This window comes from Acomys russatus, chromosome 12, assembly GCF_903995435.1.
Source record: "Acomys russatus chromosome 12, mAcoRus1.1, whole genome shotgun sequence".
In the NCBI taxonomy this organism is placed as follows: Eukaryota; Metazoa; Chordata; class Mammalia; order Rodentia; family Muridae; genus Acomys; species Acomys russatus.
Window position 1 is genome coordinate 26,464,523 of NC_067148.1, and position 19,053 is coordinate 26,483,575.

Below are 19,053 nucleotides of genomic sequence, written 5' to 3' on the forward strand. Positions count from 1 at the left end.
CCTCCCGTAGTGCTGGGATGACAGGTATGTGCCACCATGCCCAGCCTTTTCTTGTGGCTTTTTATTCAGACATTCCAAGTCCAGGTGGGAAAGATGATAATTATAGAACAGTCCTTCCTGAAGATTCTGGTTTATTCCTCTTTCCTAGCCTAAACTGTCCCTTTTTCTATCTGACTCTACCCTCTCTCTTCCATGCCTTCAAAAAGCCAGGATGGTTCATTGCCATTGGTTGAACACTGGCCTTTCTGATAAGTACTCTACAGATCCTGGCTATAAAGCTTCCGCTAACGCATACCAGCTCCCCCTGCTTGCCCCTTTCTCTCAGCCACACACACGCCCCATGATCTGAAGGCACCACTTGTGCTGGTCTCTCGCTGAGGAGCCATGTAAAGATGGCAGCCAGATGCTTCCAAAGAGAATGCCCAGCTGTGCTTGAGGCAGGCTGGAGGAGGACCGGGATGTTGACGGGAGGAAGGTGGGCACGATGGGAAGCTCTTGGCTTAGTCTTCCTGCACCTTTCTTTCCATGGACAGGCAGTGAGGACCCAGACTCAGACACAGCTTTTCAGACCTAACCCTGCTACCTCACTCACTAGCCATTCAACCCTGGGCAAATTGGAACCCCAACTGTCTTATATATTAATCAAGTCCGAAGAACAATCAGGGAGTCTGGAATATTAAATCATTAAACAAGATAGCGTGTCTCACACGTGTTGAGGATTTTGCGAGCATCCTGAATTTCTGCCATTTCCCCCCTTCATTTCCTATTTCAACACCCTAAACCTTTACCATCCAAGTTTACCCATATTACAAAACTCCCATCCCACAGCAGTTGCTTTCCAGCATCTTGCCAACACCCTTCCATCCTGAACTAACATCCCAAGCTTCTGGAGTGCCAGGAGCCTTCAAATCACCCTGTCTCACCCAGCCAGAAAGCAACTGTGGCCAGGAAACCGCTCCTTCCTTCTTTCTGCAGCCAGGTCCTTGCTTGGCTTCCTCAAGTTCCTTGAATCTCTGTGCTGTTGATTCCAAACAAGAGCGTTTTCTATGAAGTCTGAGCGATGCTGAACTGTTGGCTCAGCTTCCCTGGACCTGAGAGCTGTCGCTGAGGAGGGATGGGAGGAATGGGCCGTAGAAGGGGTAGACGTCAAACTCGTCCAGTTAACCTTCCAACATCACCAAAGCCACATCACCAAAACCAGCCCCCACACCCAGGCAAAACTGTTCCACTACCTTGTATCTAGACATATTGTCTGTCTGTCTGTCTGTCTGTCTGTCTGTCTGTCTGTCTGTCTGTCTGTCTGTCTCATTTTTTGGTTTTTCAAGACAGGGTTTCTCTGTGTAGCCTTGGCTGTCCTGGACCAGCCTGTAGACCAGGCTGGCCTCGAACTCACAGAGATCCACCTGCCTTTGCCTCCAGAGTGCTGGGATTACAGGCACGTGCGCCACCACACCTGGCTTCATGGACTTGTTCTCAAAGGTGACATGCTTCAGCTCAGCCCTCTCTTCTTGTCTTAAGTAAATGTTAGAGGCCTTAAAGCCAGCCCCACAATACTCAAGGCTTTTCTTCAAAGAATGTCACCTGTGCTGTTCACCAAGAAGGCCCCAGCCAGGAGACTATATCCCTATGTCTAGCTATATCCAGTCCAGACTTATCTATGCCTAGCACACCACCCTGATTCAAAAGCAGCAAGGAAACAGTCCTGTTGGGGGTGCGATGGAGGGTGGTGTGCCTGCATCTTCACAGATGACAGGCCCGGCCAACTGATTGGTAGCTAATTCTAAGACACTGAACAATACACCTCCTCATCTCTCTCTCCCCCAGAACATCTTGAGTAGTAGAAAGGCCCCAAGATCAAACAGGATGCTCAGGCCTGACAGGCCATAATTAGCCCTTACCTCAGGCAGACCTCCCTCCCCTCTGCTCCACACTGTCCTCACCTATTCAAGGGAGCATCTGGAGCTGCAGTTCTCTGTGGACCTGTGCAACATCTAGCAAGCACTGCGACCACCACTCTCTTCCTCTGTCCTTCTTTTTCCTGACCTCATCCCTCTTTCCTTCCAGTAGTATTCTTATTAATTTAATCTACCTTAATCTCTGAGTTACTCTGTCTTCAGCTTCTTTTACTCCAGACTATAGATAAATTAAAAACTACAAGAATCTGCTCCTTCAGATCAGAATTGTTCCAGAACATGCTCCAGCCACTGGGCCCAGGTTAAGGCAGCTTCTAAGCCAATTGGTGGCCACCTCTGGCCATCTATAGGCCAGGCCTGGCCCCTGGGACCACAAGAAGACTCTAGGAAATGGGCTGGGTGGAGCTGGGCAGAGAAGACACTGGTAGAAAAGCACTCATTCCATCTCCTGTTTTGACTCAGCCTTCTTTCCCTCAACTTACTGAGGTCTTTCATCTCTGGACTTCTGCCCTCAGCTCCCCAAGATTGACCCTTACATTCTATCATTGAGTGTGGAATGAGATGCCTCTCTAGCAAATGACCAAAACAGTGACACTTCCCCCCTCTCTGTGCCCAACTGTTTGCCACCTCTACCAAAGGAGACCTACTCCCTCAGGATTCCATTCTTCAAAGGTCGGTAGGTCCAAGACTGTCTTTGGTTTAGAGAACCATTTAGCTCAGAAACTCAAAAAAAAAAAAAAAAAAAAAGGAAACCCCAAAATTGACTCAAGGACAATCCACCTGGCCTGACACTCCCACCAGCTACCACAGACCATGCTACAAGTCTGAGGCTCCTGTCCCTCCTCCTCTGCCTCAGCACATCAGCCTAGAACTCCACCCTCACAAGAGCAAGGGCACCAGCACACAGCATCTCCCTTCCATGTCCTCCAAACACTCACTTGGAAGCCAGGGTCCAAAGTCTCCTACAGCTCACAAATTATACACACACACACACACACACACACACACACACACACACATGAATTCTCAAACAGCCACTTCCCAGGTCTAGCCTCAGTTGAATCTACTGATACCCTGGATCCTGTTCATACACCTCTGGTCCCTTCCACCTTGCCTGGTCCTGACCACACAATCCTTTTCCTAGTGTTCATCCTCAAAAGAGAAGGCTTGGCCATCTTCCTCCCCTGTGGCCTGGAATGTTCAGACAAGTGCACACATCTGTGAGGGGCTAGTCACCAGGTCTCAAGTCTGTCGTTGGAGCAGAAGAGAGCAATTCTCCCAGGGGGCTTTTCTCTACTGGATTAGAAGAGCTTTTGCACTATTGCCCAAGAGGTCTATGTGGGCTTCAGGCTAGACCCACCGACTGCTGACCCTTGACCTCTGACCTTCATGTGGGAAGCCTCTCTACCTTGACACACTTTCCCTGCCTTTCCCTGTCCATCTGCCCTTAAGAGTGAGGACAGCTGAGAAAACTGGGCACATGAGAAGATGGCGAGGAACTGCAACCTGGATTGAGTGGCCTGGGAGGCTGCCTCAACCCCTGTGCCCCCAGCCCTGCCAGGCAGGCCCCACCTCCGCATTACCTCTGACCTCCAGCACAGTGAGCACAGCCTCGCAGGAGGCCTGGCCACGCTCATTCTGGGCATTGCAGCTGTACACGCCGGCGTCCTGTGCCCCGCAGCTCCTCAGCCACAGGCAGCTGGGCTCTGGGACCGGTGTGAGCAGGGGCTGCCCATCCCGGAACCAGCGGAGGCTAGGCTGGGGTGTCCCGCTCACTACCACCCGCAGCCGCACATCACTGCCCGCACACACCGCCGCGTTCTTCAGGGGCCGCAGGAAGACCGGCGCCCCGGCCCCTGCCCCGGTGTCGAGGACCCCTCTGCCGGCCCCCACCTTGGCTCTCTTCGGGGGCACCCCGGGGCTGGGAGGTGCCCTCGTGCCGGCGGCGTCCTCGCCTCGCGTGCCCCGGGCTTTCTGCATGGCCTCTGTGAGCTGGACTAGGGGGCAGGGGATGCTAGAACTGGGAGGCCAAGGGGACGCCCTGGGAGGTATGGTGCCTTAGGAGATGAGTCCTGTGGGGCCGGCGGCCGGCCTTCCTGCTGCCCGCCCGCCTGCGGCCTGTGCTACCCAGAAGGTCACCAGGGCGGCCTGCGGTTGCGCCTCGGGGACTATTTTTAGGCCCACCGGCTCGGGTTGCGAATGAGCAGTGGAGGGAGGGGGCATCAGGGGAGGGGATTTGGACTCTTTGTGGCTCCTACTCTCTCTTCCAGTGCCCCCATCGCTAGAGCTGGCCTAAAAGACTCTCCTCCCCCATGGTGTGTCTGTTGTCCCTCCCACCAGAGCCGGCATGAGGTGGGAGCTGGGGAGTCAAGTTACCCCTGGGCTCAAGCCCACTTCCTCTCTTCGGCCCCAGCGCCCTAGCCTCACTAGGCTGGTGGAGAGGAAGAGGAAAGGTCCAGAAGAAGTGCCTGAGAGGTGCATGGAGAAACAGGCCCCAGTGGAGGTGAGCAGACTGCAAGCAGGAGGGACCAATAGCCTCCCCGCAGCACCTCCATTACAGCTGGTAAGCACCAACACCCATAGCTTGGGATTTCGGGTGGAGTTTTAACTCCCAGCTGGTCCTTCACTCACTACCATCACCACCCCGCCTTCACAGGCCCGGAGACACACCTAATCCTCTCTCCATCTGCAATCACCTGTAGAAAGAGTAGTTAGTTGGCTGGCTGGGATTGCAACCAGCAACAAATAGGAGCAAGGGCAGTGGAAAGAGAGAGGGAGAGCATGAGGGAGAACCTGGAAAAGAGGGGTTTGGAAGGCTTGAACTGTGGATGAGGGCAAAGGCTTTACTTGTTAAGGCCTCCATTCCGAAGGCAGGAAGTGCTAGCACTGATTTCAAGCTGTCCGTAGATCATTTCTTCGTCCAGCTTGGGGAGACTGGATACACACACCAGGGTAGAGACAGGTGCCTGGGCCACACGCTCCAGGTTGTAGTTCCTCAGCATCTTCTCAGATGCCCAGTTTTCTCAGCTGTGCCCACTCATGAAGAGCAGATCAACAGGGAAAGGATCAATTTAGAGAGGATTCCTACATGAAGGTCAGAGGTCAAGGGTCAGCAGTTAGTGGATCAAACCTGAGACCACACAGACTATCTTGGATGATAGTGCAGAAGCTTTTATAAGCCAGTAGAGAGATGCCCCCTGGACACACACACACACACACACACACACACACACACACACACACACACACACACACTTTTAAGAGATCCAGATCTGACCTTGAGCTCTAAGGGATGGACCCTGGGAAGTGCTGAGAGCCAGGGTCATTCAGAGATGGAGGAAAGTATTTTTGATTTGTTGGTTGGTTGGTTAAATAAATGAAGCATCTTCATTCTGGGATACTGAAGTCAAAGTGTGTGTGTGTGTGTGTGTGTGTGTGTGTGTGTGTGTGTGTGTGTGTGTGTGTGTGTCTCACAGTGGTGTTTGAAAGCATGAGACTGCATTCCCAAGTGCACAGTACAGAAGAAACAATTTAAACACTGAATTATATCCATAAAGATTTAGAGCCTTAGGGAATGACTTTTCATGTAGTTTGCATACATTAAAGCTCACTCTTTGTGGTGGGCAGTTCTCTGGGTTTTGACAAATGCATGAAATTGTGTATTTTCTACCCCAGTAACATACAAAGCAGTTCCATCATCCTAAATATTCACGTGTGCATCCTCTTTGTAGTCAGCCACACCCTGTCTACCAGTGCCTGGCAACCTCCAATGATGAATTGAATTCTACAATGTAAGTTGAATTTTAAGTAGTTTAAAAAAAAAAGTAGGAGAAGGCATAAGACACAGAACAGTAAGAACAAAGGAATAGCGACTGTTTTGTTCTAAGCTCAGAGTCAGGATGAGGAGGATGGCTCAGTAATAAAGTGTTTATTGTGCAAGCATTAGGCCCAGTGTTCAGGTCCCCAGCAGCCATGTAAAATCCAGGTGGGTGACACATATCTCTTACCTCAGTGTTAAGGGGCAGAGATAGGTGGATCCTAGAGCTCACTGGCCAGCCGGGCCAGCCTACCTGAATTAGGAAGGCAGAGAGTCAGTGAGAGCTCCTGTCTTAAAATACAAGATGAAGAGCTATAGAGGATTGGCTGTACATCAACCTCTGATCTGTACACATGCATGCATGGGTGGGTATGCTACACACACACACACACACACACACACACACACACACACACACACATCACCCAAAGCCATTTAACTAACACCATTACAGGGAATACACCAGACGGTCTGTAAATGTTGGCTCATTGGCTAGTTGGTTGGTTAAATAAATTCACCGTGTGACCTTGAACAAATCATGTAACACTTCTAAACCCCAGTTTCCTCATCTATGCACGGAAGTAGCTAAACTTGGAGTGTATTTGTTCCTTCAGCAAACATTACTGAGTTCCTCCTATGAGGCTGCCACCATTGCATTGACCAGGAACACAGCCATGGACAAAACAGACCAAGATGTTAGCCCCTGGGGTTGCTTATATTGGAGAAGACGAACATTTGACAGACGGAGTAACGAAGAGAGTATAAAGACTGAGACGGAGAGAAATATTGTGCAGATGACTCACCAAGGGATGGGGGGGGGGGGTTACAAATGGGATGAGGGTGTGCTTTAAAGATGGGTTGATTGGAGCTGGGCCTTTAATCCCAACACTCAGGAGGCAAAGGCAGGCAGATCGCTGTGAGTTTGAGGCCAGCCTGGTCTACAAAGTGAGTCCAGGACAGCCAAGGCTACAGAGAAACCCTGTCTCGAAAAACCGAAAACAACAACAAAACAAACAAATAAACAAACAAAAAGATGGGTTGGTTGGAGTGAATGTGGCGGCCCATGCCTGTAATCCCAGGAGGATTGGGAGTTCAAGCTCAGGCTTGGCTAGACCGTGAAGGCCTGTCTCAAGAATAAATAAATATGATAATTAATATTAATTAATATAGGGTAATTGAAGTCGCCTCCACAGCAGCTCTGGAGCCAGTCTTGGAAGGAAAGGACTCAGAGGGCTGTGCAGGATCATTTCAGCTCATGTGGGATGTACCTAGCTGATACTGGGAAGAGGCAGAAGGCCAGCAAGGCTGGAGAGAATGGACACAGAATCAGGGTAAAATAGACTGGAGCTTATAGGCCAGTTGGCCTAGCATCTTGCAGGTCTTCATGCTTTTATTCTCAGAGAGATGGGAAGGCATCTCTGGGTTTTGAGGAGAAGAATTACACACTCTGACCTATGTTGTGGTGGTATTAAATTATATTAAATATTAAAACGAGTATTAACTATTTAAAAGGCCCTGGCACAGGGCCTGGAACGTGGCTTGTATCCTGTCTACTATGTCCATTCACAGGTATGCCTGGACTTGCTCCCAAGGGTCTAAAAGTCTGGGTAGAGAAGGCTCGGTGACCCTGCTGGTCACTGGCGCCCTCTCCTGGGCCAGGCTGGACCCGCTGAGGACTGGAAAGGTCAGGCTGTGGCGAGGCCAGTTAGTTACTCAAGACAGCTGGCTGTAAGGTGTCTGTCCTTCAGCCTGGACCCAACAGTGCCCTGTAGCTTGGCACTGGGCTCGGTGTGTGTGCTGCCAGGTTGCCCTGCCTTCTGATCACAAGTCGATGGTGTCATGGAAAGATATATCTGGGCTCCAGAAGTCCTGTCTTCCTTTGCTTTAGATGGCTGTGTGACCTTGGCAGATCACGCCACCTCTCTGGGCCAAGGAACATTTCATCTTGTTTGTTTGTTCTGAGAAGCCAACCTGGAACTTGCTATGTGACACAGTTGGGTCTTAAACTCATGATGTTCCTCAACTTCCCAAGTCCTAGGAACCATTGTGTCTGACTTCTCTGAGTCTTTAAAAAATTTTGTTTTGTTTTGTTTTGTTTTTGTTTTTCGAGACAAGGTCTCTGTGTGTAGCCTTGGCTGTCCTCGACTCGCTTTGTAGACCAGGCTGGCCTTGAACTCACAGAGATCCACCTGCCTCTATCTCTTGGATGCTGGGATTAAAGGCGTGCGCCACCACACCCTGCTAATTTTTTTTTTTTTTTGAGATTGTATTTATTTGCATTTTATTTTTGCCTATCTGTATGAATGTTTGTGAATGTATGTCTGTGTGCCATGTGTGTACAGTACCCACAGAGGCACGAAGAAGGCATTGGATGCCCTGGGACTGGAGTTAAAGATGGTTTTGAGCCACCAGGTGGGTAATGGGAATTGACCCTGGCTCCTCTGGAAAGAGCAGTTAGTGTTCTCAACTGCCAAGCCATCTTCCCAGCCCATCCTCCAAGTCTTAATGACATATTATGTGCATGCATATGGCGGAGAGTGGGGAGGGGTGAGATCTCAGGAAACCAAGAAACATCCATTGAATTGGTGAAGAAGAGGGTGCTACCAACCCTTCCTAGTGAATATTTAATATAGAGAAAGGTAAATAAACGTGCCCAGTGGGTATTCATTCAAGAAATATTTAAATATTTAATGAGCATCTACTGTGTACCAAGCACTCTTTGGGGTACGTAGACTATAGTAGTGAATAAAGCAGATAAAAACTGTCCTTCGGCAGCTGGCATTTTTAGGTATTGAATCAAAGGTCACTGCTTCATTTGCATATGTGCCCTGTTGAGCTGTGTAGAGAGGAAGGAGGGGGAAGGAGTGACCTCAGAGGGCAGGGCTGGAGTTCAGCCAGAGTGGACAGATGGAATAGGAGACTGCCCACTGGGATCTAGCTGCCTCTACAGTCCTTCCTGCTCCCCTCAGAGAGAACTGGAGCTGGCCTGAGCCTGAGCCTTTGGACTATAGGAAGCCTCAGAAAGTCTAGTCCCTTCTTGATGTACAGCCTTGTAGAAAACTCCACAGCATCTCAAGGAGAGGCGAGAGATTTTTTTCCATGGAAGCAACTGCGGTAAGGTGCATTGAAGAGCTGACTCTATGGACCTAACGAACCGTGTGAGGCATGATCATTCTGTGGTCTGTTTTGTCTTTTCCCTGGGTCACTGCTAGTTCATGGGAGCTGGCTCAGAATGTCCCCTTTGGGTGTGGAGGGCACACCCTTTGGGTGTGACTGGCCTCCTGTCAGAAGACAGACAGGTGAGGTTATAAGAGACAGGTGTGTGAAGGAAAGGCTTTCCTTCCTCTATGGAGGGGCCTCCAGAGAGCTTCCACAAACAATGGGATGGGATGAGGTTGAGAAGGGGATTCCTTATGGGGGATGCCTGAGGTCTGATTGAGTCTGGGGCTCCCAGCTTCCCCCACCCTAAGGACTAGTCTGTACCTGGTCTGTTATTTTACAACAGGGCTACACATCCCCAACACTTATGTATCCTTTTGCCCTATGTGGATGAGTACACACAATTCACTCAGGGTGAAGGAGAAACATCGAGGCTCCGGAAACTTCTTCCAGTCTTGCCATTGCATCCAGGCCTTCTGGTCAGGCTTCCCCCAGAGAAGTCAGCACAGATTTGAGTTTCAAAGATAGAAAACCCTCTCTTCATGTGTCCTGCTCTAGTCCCATGTAAAGACACAGAATGCCAATCTAGTCCATGGTCTATGAGAGCTTGCCTGTAGGCTGACTCTGTTAGAGCTCGTGGGACATGGATGACAGGAGTCGAGTCATGGGTGGCGGAGGTAAGGATCTGGTAAAACAGAGGTGCATCCAAAAATGGGGAGAAAGACAGCACTACCAAAAAGGATCCTGGAAGCTCTGGGAAAGCTATTTTAGAATGACTGAGAGGGACTGAGAGGCTAAAGCTTCATTATGTCGATTCACCAGCAGCCTGTATACTTTCGTCATCTTTTTGGTTTCTAGACTCTTCTATGCCCTTTAAAGGCATAGATATGGCAGGAGCAACATGGAGCCCTGGGTTCAAGGGCTTATCATGTTCCTTAAATCTTTCTTTGACCTGAAATATGTTTTAGGAAGAAGTGTGGAAAGAAAGACAGACTTTATGCCCTGCCCCACCCCCTCCCCAGACCTTTGGGCTACTCAATGGTGTCTAAACCCTCCATTGATTTGGTCCTTGCCCCATGGATTGAAATACCGCCTTAAGCATGCACCAGCATCCCGTACACACGTGAAGTTTGTTTTAGTCTATTAACATCTTATGCGGTTCCTTTTCATTAACAAAATATTCTAAGTCAGCAGTTCTCAGCCTGTGGGTCACAATCCCTCAGGGGGTCGAATATCAGATATCCCGCACATCAGGTATTTACATTATAATTTATAACAGTAGCAAAATTACAGTTATGAAGTAGCAACAAAAATTAGTTTATGGTTGGGGGTCACCACAACCCGAGGGACTGTATTAAAGGGTCACAGCATTAGGAAGGTTGAGAACCATTGTTCTAAGTTTATCATGGCCTCATAATATATATATATACATGTTTTGTTCTATTTTTTTTTCTTTAATAACTCCTATACTTGCTGGGCATGGTGGCACACACCTTTAATCCCAGCACTTCAGGAGGTGGAGGCAGGCAGATCAATGTGAGTTCAAGGCTAGCCTGGTCTACAAAGTGAGTCTAGGACAGCCAAGGTTACACAGAGAAACCCTGTCTTGAAAAACCAAATTAACAACCACCACCACAACAACAATAATAATAATAATTCCTACACTTCCATACATTTCTCCCAAGTCTCTCAAGTTTTCCTTTTGCTTGTTCTTGGGTGTTGTCTGTATTTGGTTTTGTTTTTTTACACAAAGTAGCCCAAGCTGGCCTTGAACCTGAGGTCTTCTGGCCTCAACATCTTGAGTACCAGTACTAGGATCACAGGCAACACCCCTCCCCAGGCTCCCTCTGGTGTTTTAATTTGAGACTGCATTTCATTGGAATTGCATATGGATGAAGGATAGGTTGACGTTTTCTTAGAGGGTTGAGTCTTTTTAATCCAAGTAAAAATTCTGTCTTTGCACTTTTGCGAACACTGTTATTTTGCTTGGATTGGCCTCTGTTCAGTAAAGAAAGGGTTAAAAGGTACTTAGGGGACTGAAGCAAGAGGACCAAGAATTTAAAGCCAAAAGTTGGGTACAGAGGGAATTGGAGGCCAGTCTGGATTATAATGAGATATTCTTAAAAAAAAAAAAAAAAAGTAATAGAAAGCCTGGTTGTTTCTTTAAGGAAAAGACTGAGGGAATTTCCTTAACAGCCAGTCTGTAGAAGAGAACTGCCCAGGTGATATTAAGGAAAGAAAGCCTACGGGGCTAGGTCAGTGTGGCTTTTTAACAGAAGCTCCTTACTCACCGCCCACCCCTGCACACAGGCTACTGCACTGGAAGGCGCAGAGAGCAATCTAAATGGTCAAAAGGTTGACGCGGTCCTTCCCAGGGTAATGGGTAGTACCACAGGGTCCAGGGTCGTCCCCTGCCCAGAGACTCATCAGTCAAGACAGCAGGGGCGTGTAGGTTTGTGCTTGGCTCTTTATTGTTTCTGTCGGGGCCCCTGCAGTGGGAGGGGCAGGCACAGGAGGTGATACCCTCCCACTGCGAGCTCACTCTCTGCCTCTCCTTTACTCTCCAGCTTCTCACCCCCCCCCCTCCTTCTATATCTCCTGCTCCCACAACCAGCACCTTCCGGTTCCCTCTTACAGCCCCTGCTTTCCAAGCCCATCCTGGGTTGGGATGGGAAAGAGAGGTGCCACGGGGGCATTTTTTCAGCCCCCACCTCCCCCACTCTCCATCTCAGCTTGCTGAGAAGGCTTCACGCTGTCTCTGACCCAGGCTGGGGGTCGAATGTGGGGATGTCCACAGAGCTCTGTCCTGACCCTGCCGATCCCAACACCCTCTCTGGCACCCTCTTCAAAGCTAGAGGCTAAAGCCTGAGGTTACAAAGGTGGGAGGGAAAGGGTCATGACTTGAGTTGGGTCCTCTCTTAAGAGCCAGGCTTGACAACTGCCATCAGCCAAGACTCATGGGAGGGTCTGCAGAGGTGGCTGAGGTGTTTCCTGGGGCTGGGCAGCATGAAGACCACAAAGGGGTGATCGGTGAAGGGGGTGGGGTGGGGATGGGAGGGTCAGAGGCTGTGAGTGAAGGAAAGTGGCTGGGCGTGATGTCGGAGAGTGGAGAAGGCTGGCTTCTTGAGGCAGTGAGGACTGGGCCGGGACAGTGAATGTCTGGCTTAAAGCACCTCGTGTTGTTGCTGTGTGGCCTCGCTGACGACCTGAGCAAGAGGAGAGGTCCAATCCATCCACTGCTGACCCCATTTACCCCACCCCAAGGCCACAGGACCCACTCACCCCCATCCACAGTGGGAAGCCGCCCAGCTGATGAAAAACACCTGGCTGGCAGACACCCCACCCCACCCCTGCAAACCCCCACCCCACCCCACCCCCGCCCCGCGCATTACTCCCACCAAGGACAAGGGTTCTGACCACTCACTTCTCCATCCCGAGTCTCAATGGTCTTGATCATCACTGTCTTTTTGGTGTGGACTTCAGAGCCCCTTTGCTCAGGGCTAGTTTCTGTAACAGACACCCCGCCCCCCAACACACACACATGCTCAGCCTAGCCAGGTTCATACCTAAGTTGCACCATGGGCTGGGCTGGAAATCCACCCCAGGCTGCATCGATCCAAGTACTAGCTCATTTCCACCTTCCTCCTGCACCCTTTCCGACTTCTTCAAGACCTGACCTTCAAACCTAGCACCCACCAGGGAGGTGGTTCTGTCGAGTCAAGGGCCAGTCTGCCTAGAGCGATGATTTTGAGAGCCAAAAGACTCCGCTGAGGGTTGGTACAGGATGGCAGGGGAACCCAAGGCCCAGGCCCAGTATTCATTTTCCTATCCCTCCTTGCTCTCTCTCCACCTCTGGCTTTTCAGAAAAGCCGCACTTGACTGTGTATCTTGGCCTCTCTTCTAAGACGGGGAGCCCCAACGCCCAGGCCTGTGGACGTGCTGGCAGAACCTAGAGGCTCCAGCTCTTTTTCTCTGGGTGAGCCACTTGATGTCTTAACGCAGCAGGAGCTAGTCGCTGGTTTGCTGACCCTACTGTGCCTCAGTTTCCTCTATGGGAATCAGCAGCCAGGGTGCTCCCCTTATGGCTCAGAGACGCTGACACGCAGCAGAAGTGATTTTTATATGCAGAACGCACATACTTGGCCTCCGAGTAAACAAATGAGTGAAAAGAGAAGCCTGACTTTCATAGTGGGGGTCACACTTAGTTCTGTGGTGTCAGGAGTTTGGCGCTTGTGAGGCCCTTAGCAAGCAACTAGCCTGTAATGAACGTTTGACTCCATGGAGCACAGCGTGTATTTTTCCTGATGGAAACGAACATCGAAGATATAAAAGGTTTGATCTAGGAAAGGAGGAAGCTGCCAAGATCTCCGGCTCGCTTTCCTAATGTATCATTAGTGAGTGCTTTTCTGCTCTCTGGGGTTGGGAAGCCACTTGATCTGCATATTACTGATGTCAGGATGGCAGAATGCCCTCAAAGCTCATTCTCTTCGTTGTTTGGCTTTGTTAAAATTTGCCTTTTTTTTTTTTTCCTTCTTCTTCAAATGCACATCCAGCATCTTGCTCGCACAAACAAGGCACTCAACAAACAGGCGGAGAGCGGTGTGCCAAGTGCTCTTTGGCAGCATGCCAGACAACTCATGTGCAAGGGGTACCTTCCTGCCCAGAGACTGAGATGCTCCTACTGCCAGGGGAAACACCCCTGCAGCTTCCAGAGCTTGGGACTCAGGACACAGCCTGATTCTTGAGACCCAGAAGGTTACAGGGGATGTCATCAGCACAATAGAACACAAACCAGCACAGGACCACCATCACTACCACCACCACCTCACTGCTCTCTTTCTCTTTCATGCCTGGCCTGTTCCAGGGTTTCATCCTTCTCTCCTGATAAGCTTCGGCTACCCAAGCTGAACCCCTGGCCCCTGCAGCCCCACCTCTACCATCCAGCACACACTCACCTCGGAAGTTGAGAGCAGAGAAGGTCTGGATAGGAAGGTTGATCCTGCAAAGGGAATGACCATGTTCCCAGAGGGTTAAGAACAGTCAGGGCTCTCCCTCCCTCCTCAGGCTGCTTCTCCCCAAACATTTCCAGCTGTCCCAGCCCCACTGAGGCCAATACTCTCACTAACTACTCAATGTGCAGATCGAGGACCAACGCTAGCGGTCCCAGGAATTTCCCCTTCTAGAAAGATCATCAGTTCTAATCCGGACCTCAGGCATGACACCAAGACGCCCAACCCCACTGCACCTTCCAGGCCCTCTTGGTACTGGAGGAGACACAAACAGCAGCTGTAAGTGATACTCACTTTGTGCCCACCCTCCAGGCAGGCCAGATCCAGGAGTGGGCCATTTAGGCCTAGTCCAGAAAAGGACATCTGGTCCTAGCTACCTTAAAAGGTCATCCATGTTGTGTTAGATGTAGATGTCATTCTACAAAACTCAGGGTCTGGAGATGTAGCTCGGTTGGTAGATCATTTGACCAGCATGCACGCAGCTGGGGTTCAATCCCCTGCACCATATAAGCCGGGCTTGGTGGCTTAGCCTTTTCAAGTCCCAGCATTCAAGAAATGGAGGCAGGCAAGAAGAACAGATGTTCAAAGTCACACCTAAACATGGCTGCCTCCCTTTTATGAATACTGATGGTACCATTTCTTGGTATAATTGACCCATCTTCAATGAATGTTAAGCTTACGTACAGTGAAACGGGCAGACCTTTAGGTAACATCTAATGAGTTCTGAGAAGTATCTATCTCCATGTAACTTCCAATCCAATCCAGACTCACAATATTTCTGTCTCCCAGAGGACTCCTATACATTCCTGTTTCTTGTGTCTGGAGACTGGGTGGGTTTTACTTTGAGCACATCATCTGTGCCTTTTCCTTTGAGCACAAATGAGTGTGTGTGTGTGTGTGTGTGTGTGTGTGTGCACGCGCGCGCGCGCTCGCGCATTTGTATGTGTACTCACCATAGCCTCTCTGTAAGGCCATCTGTGTGCAAGGCTTCCTGCCTCCTCATTTGTCTGTCTCTAGCACCCCCTCCCTTTTCACCCTCATCATTTTCCACTTCTGCTTTCATCTCTCCCTTGACTGGCAATAATATTTTATTACTGATTGCCGAATATGATTTTATGCTGTGGGTTTTTAATTCTAAAGGTGGATAAGGGAATACTTACATTTCTCTCTCTCTCTCTCTCTCTCTCTCTCTCTCTCTAAGAAGATATTAATTACATCGTGCTTTACCCAGGTGGCCCTGGCTAATTTTCTGCAGTGGGCGGAACAACGGCCTCTTGTATAAAACTGTATCTAGATCTTGAGAACTGGCATGGCCTGGGCTCCCAGCACCACACCCCAAGCCTAACCCCTCACCGGCTCTCCTCGCCCTCCAACAGCTTCCGGTAGGTGGCAATCTCCACATCCAAGGCCATCTTCACATTGAGCAGGTCTTGATACTCCCGCAGGTGGCGGGCCATCTCATCCTTCAAATGCCTGATCTCCTCCTCCAGGCGTGCAATGTTGTCCTGATAGCCACTGGCCTCGCTGGCAAAGCGATCCTCCAGCTCCCTCATCTGCCTCATCAGGGAGTCATTCTGCAAGGGATGAGGTGGCCCAAGTCAAGGACAGGCTCGGAGCATAGTTAGGAAGGACGCCATTAGAGAATCAGGATGGAAAGAGACCCAGTGTTGGGGGTCGGAGGCAACTAACTCCATGTGCTCATGGCCAGGTAGAAGAATTGTCTAAAGCTTTTTTGCTTAGCTGTGGAACCCTGAGCTCAAGTCCTCCACCCTACAGGGAGACACCCTCAACTGATTCCTTAGTCCCCAACTAGGAATCTACCCATCTGGTTTTAGCTCTCTGTGCATTTGAGGAGATGAAGACCGCCCCCCCCCAAAGGTCTGTAAAGTGGGCTCAAAGTGTCCCAGAGTGAAGGTATGAGCTAAGCTGCGTGCAGAAAGAGGCTGGGCTTGTGGGAGCAGGGAGGGACTCACAGTGCCCTTGAGGGCATCAATCTCGCAGGTGTAGGACTGGATCTGGTGTCGGTACTCCATCATCTCCTGCTTGGCCTGGCGCAGCGCATCATTGTTCTTATTGGCCGCCTGGGTCAAGTCTGAAACCTGAGAGCAGAGAAAGGGTCTCCACGAGGGATGAAACAGGATGATGCAGTGTGCACAAGGGAGAATGGCAACCCCAGGCCCCGCCTACTCCAGGGATGCAGGTACAGGAAATGGAGGGGGGCAGGTGCTGGACCACCCACCTTGGACTTGTACCACTCCTCAGCTTCAGAAATGTTCTTAGCCGCAATGGTCTCGTACTGAGCCCGGATGTCCCTGAGGGCAGCTGTGAGGTCTGGCTTGGACATGTCCATCTCCACCTGGACCTGCTGTTCTTGAAGCTGGGCCTGAAGCTCACGGATCTCCTGCAGGGCACAGCTGGGCTTCAGTCCCCTCCTGGACCCTCCCAAAGTACCTTCACACCCCGATTTCAGAGTCATCCCCACTTTTTACTGCTTTCATTATCGCCCAAGGGCCCTGGTACCTCTTCGTGCACTTTCTTAAGGAATGCAATTTCCTCGTTGAGTGATTCAATTCTGCGCTCTAGGTCGATGCGAGCTAAAGTGGCTGCATCTACATCCTGGACGAGGGGGGGCGGGAGACAACAGTGTCAGAGTCTGGAACAACTCAAGTAGCACCAAGGGAGAGGAAAGAGAGATGACTGCTGGGGACCAAAGAGGGCTCACCGCTCGGAAGGCAGCCAAGTTGTTCTCTGCTTCTTCTCGCAGTTGGATTTCCTCCTGTAGCCTAGCCAGAACAGACAGACAGACAGACAAATGGTGAGGGACAGAGCCAGCAACAGAAAACCAGTAGCTGGGGAATCTATCAGGGAGCCAGCTCAGGACACAGAGTCTCTGGTTGCTGGGTAGAAACAAGAGGCCCAGGGGGAAAAAAAAAAAAAGCAGCAGAGGCCCCGCCCACGGCAGAGGGGGCGGGGGCAGGAAGTGGCTCAGGCTGAGCTCTGGAGCCACACCCTTGAAATCTATGTCCCAGATAGACTGACCTCCCCGGGGGTTAGGAACTGTGTTTTATTTTATCCACTTCTCTGTCCTCAGGATTAGCCTGACCCACGTAGGAGCTAAATACATGTTTGTGACTTCGGTGACAAGAAGGTGACTCTACTCGGTTGGGTAAACAGAAACAGGACTATGAGCATTCTGCAATATTCTGTATGGAGTCATTTCTGTCATATATATTATTTTTTTTTCCCCTAAAACAAGTCTTGCTATGTAGGCCCAGTTGGCTTGGTACTTGCTCTGTATCCCAGGCTTGCCTAGAACTCATGGCAATCCTGTATCTTCCCAAGTTCCCCCATGTCAGAGTTACTCAGTCTTTTCTTATTGGATCATGGTGGAATGGGCTGGTCCTCTTGAGTTTAGGGCCTCAGCCTTTATCCACTGCCCCCTTTACTCAGCTCCACCCATTTACTTAGTGCAATAGCATTGCTTCAGCTAGACCCAGGGGCCAAGCACCCCACCTTACCCTCTCCCCAGGGCCTCATCACACTTGAGCTGACAATCACTGGCTGGCTTCCTCCTGCCCTTCCCAAGCCATCCAGCTTTTCAAGCTCCCATCAGTCTCTCTTCTCCCTCTGGCAGTGCCCGGATCCTTTTGCCTTTCCTTGGTGATAGCTATCACCACACCACACTCCAGCAACTTAGCATCTTTACAAAGGCAGCTGCCCCTGTGCGCTAGGCCTCCCAAGGTCTCCCATTTCTTCTATCTACCGCCCCAAGAAAACTACTCCAGTGTTACATAGAAGGAGCAATGGAAATATCCATACTCCATCTCTTTTTAGGGATCACCGGGCAATGACCTTCTCCAAAAACATGCATGGGCTGAGGAGGGCCCCAGGCTCTGGGAGGGGGTACCCAGTTCCCTTCAAAGGGATGAGGTGAGGGGGAAAAGATCCTAGGAGGCCCAGGACCCTCACTTGGCCTTGAGCCTCTGCAGGTCGTCGATCAAGTTGTCACGCTCCACGTCGACACGGGCTCGCTGGTTGGTGAGCACTTCCACTTGGCGCCGTAGTTCTCGCATCTCCTCCTCGTAGAGCTCAGCTACACGAGTCGGCTCGCGGCCCTTGAGCCGGTTGACCTCAGCGGCAAGCGCGGCGTTCTGCTGCTCCAAGAAGCGTACTTTCTCGATGTAGTTGGCGAAGCGGTCATTGAGCTCTTGCAGCTCCACCTTCTCGTTGGTGCGCGTGGCCAGGAACTCCTGGTTCACCGCGTCCGCCAGAGAGAAGTCCAGCAGCTCCCCGGCGCCGTAGGACGGCGCGCGGGTGGTCCCCAGCCGGCTGGCCCGCAGCGACCCCAAGCCCCCGGCCCCGCCCGACGTGCGCGACACCTGGTACACGCGGGATGTCATTGAGCTCGAGGAGCCCTTGGTACCGAAACCTGCTCGAGGGAATACGGGAGAGCTCAGCGGGGAGCCGAGCGAGAAGCCCGGGGCCCCACCGAAGGTGCGGCGGTAGGAGGACACACGCTGGCTGGACGAGTAGGCCTGGCTCATGGTGACGGCGTGGACGAGGCTAGGCGGACGCACGGAGGAGGCAGCGGGCGGCAGCCGGCTGGCGAGTGGATGTGAAAAGAGGAGACAGAGCCCCTTAGCCGTCCCGCACTATTTGTAGCCCTCCTGACATCACCCCCCGCCGCCCCTCCCCTGACAGCTGCAGGATCCCTCTGTCCTGCCAGGAAAGGGCGGCCTCAGGCGAGGGGGCGGGGAGGACAGCTCCCCCGCAAGAGGCCTGCGCCCCTGAGCAGCCCCAAGAGGACAGAAGACAGGCAGGCCTGCTGAGTTTCACAGGGCAGGGAGCTGACAGGCGACCCCAGGCAGGCCCCTTTTCCTGTTTGGATGCCTGGCTTATCCTCGGGGAAAGCAGGCTATAAAGATCTTCATTTGTTTGAGGTTATTTTCTTCAAGGAGAGACTTTAGGGCATTGGGATGAACAAGAAAGACCCCTGAAGTGTTTTATTTGCAAAGGTTTGCAAAAGTTGCTTAGAAGATGTGAGGTTTCCAACCAATGGGGGCAAAGGCTAGACAGGAATCTATTAGCCCATTACAGGCAAGCCTGAAGGATGGGGGGTGGGGGTGGGGGGCGCACATGTTAGGCAGAAAGTAAC

General features: G+C 51.1%; 2 protein-coding genes across 6 annotated transcripts in view; both read right to left on the bottom strand.

Annotated features, from left to right (window-relative positions):
• The window catches only part of Speg (striated muscle enriched protein kinase), a 57,478-nt gene extending 53,291 nt beyond the window's left edge, over positions 1-4,187 (bottom strand). For 2 of the 5 annotated variants that reach the window (XM_051154039.1, XM_051154037.1), the window contains exon 1: positions 3,497-4,135. In XM_051154039.1, coding sequence (XP_051009996.1) covers positions 3,497-3,893 — 397 coding nt within the window. In that variant the 5' untranslated portion in view covers positions 3,894-4,135. Of the gene's footprint in view, positions 1-3,496 lie in introns of all 5 variants that reach the window. The other 3 variants (XR_007831480.1, XM_051154038.1, XM_051154048.1) reach the window with 3 other exon arrangements.
• A 7,737-nt stretch (positions 4,188-11,924) lies between these two features.
• On the bottom strand, positions 11,925-18,521 carry Des (desmin). The gene is made up of 9 exons (XM_051154049.1): positions 17,868-18,521; positions 16,621-16,681; positions 16,419-16,514; positions 16,138-16,299; positions 15,872-15,997; positions 15,252-15,472; positions 13,845-13,888; positions 12,314-12,396; positions 11,925-12,095 (listed from the first exon to the last, which is right to left on the bottom strand). Exons 1-9 carry the CDS (start codon positions 18,440-18,442, stop codon positions 12,054-12,056), a joined length of 1,410 nt encoding a protein of 469 aa, XP_051010006.1. The 5' UTR covers positions 18,443-18,521; the 3' UTR covers positions 11,925-12,053.
• Between the last annotated feature and the right edge of the window lie 532 nt (positions 18,522-19,053).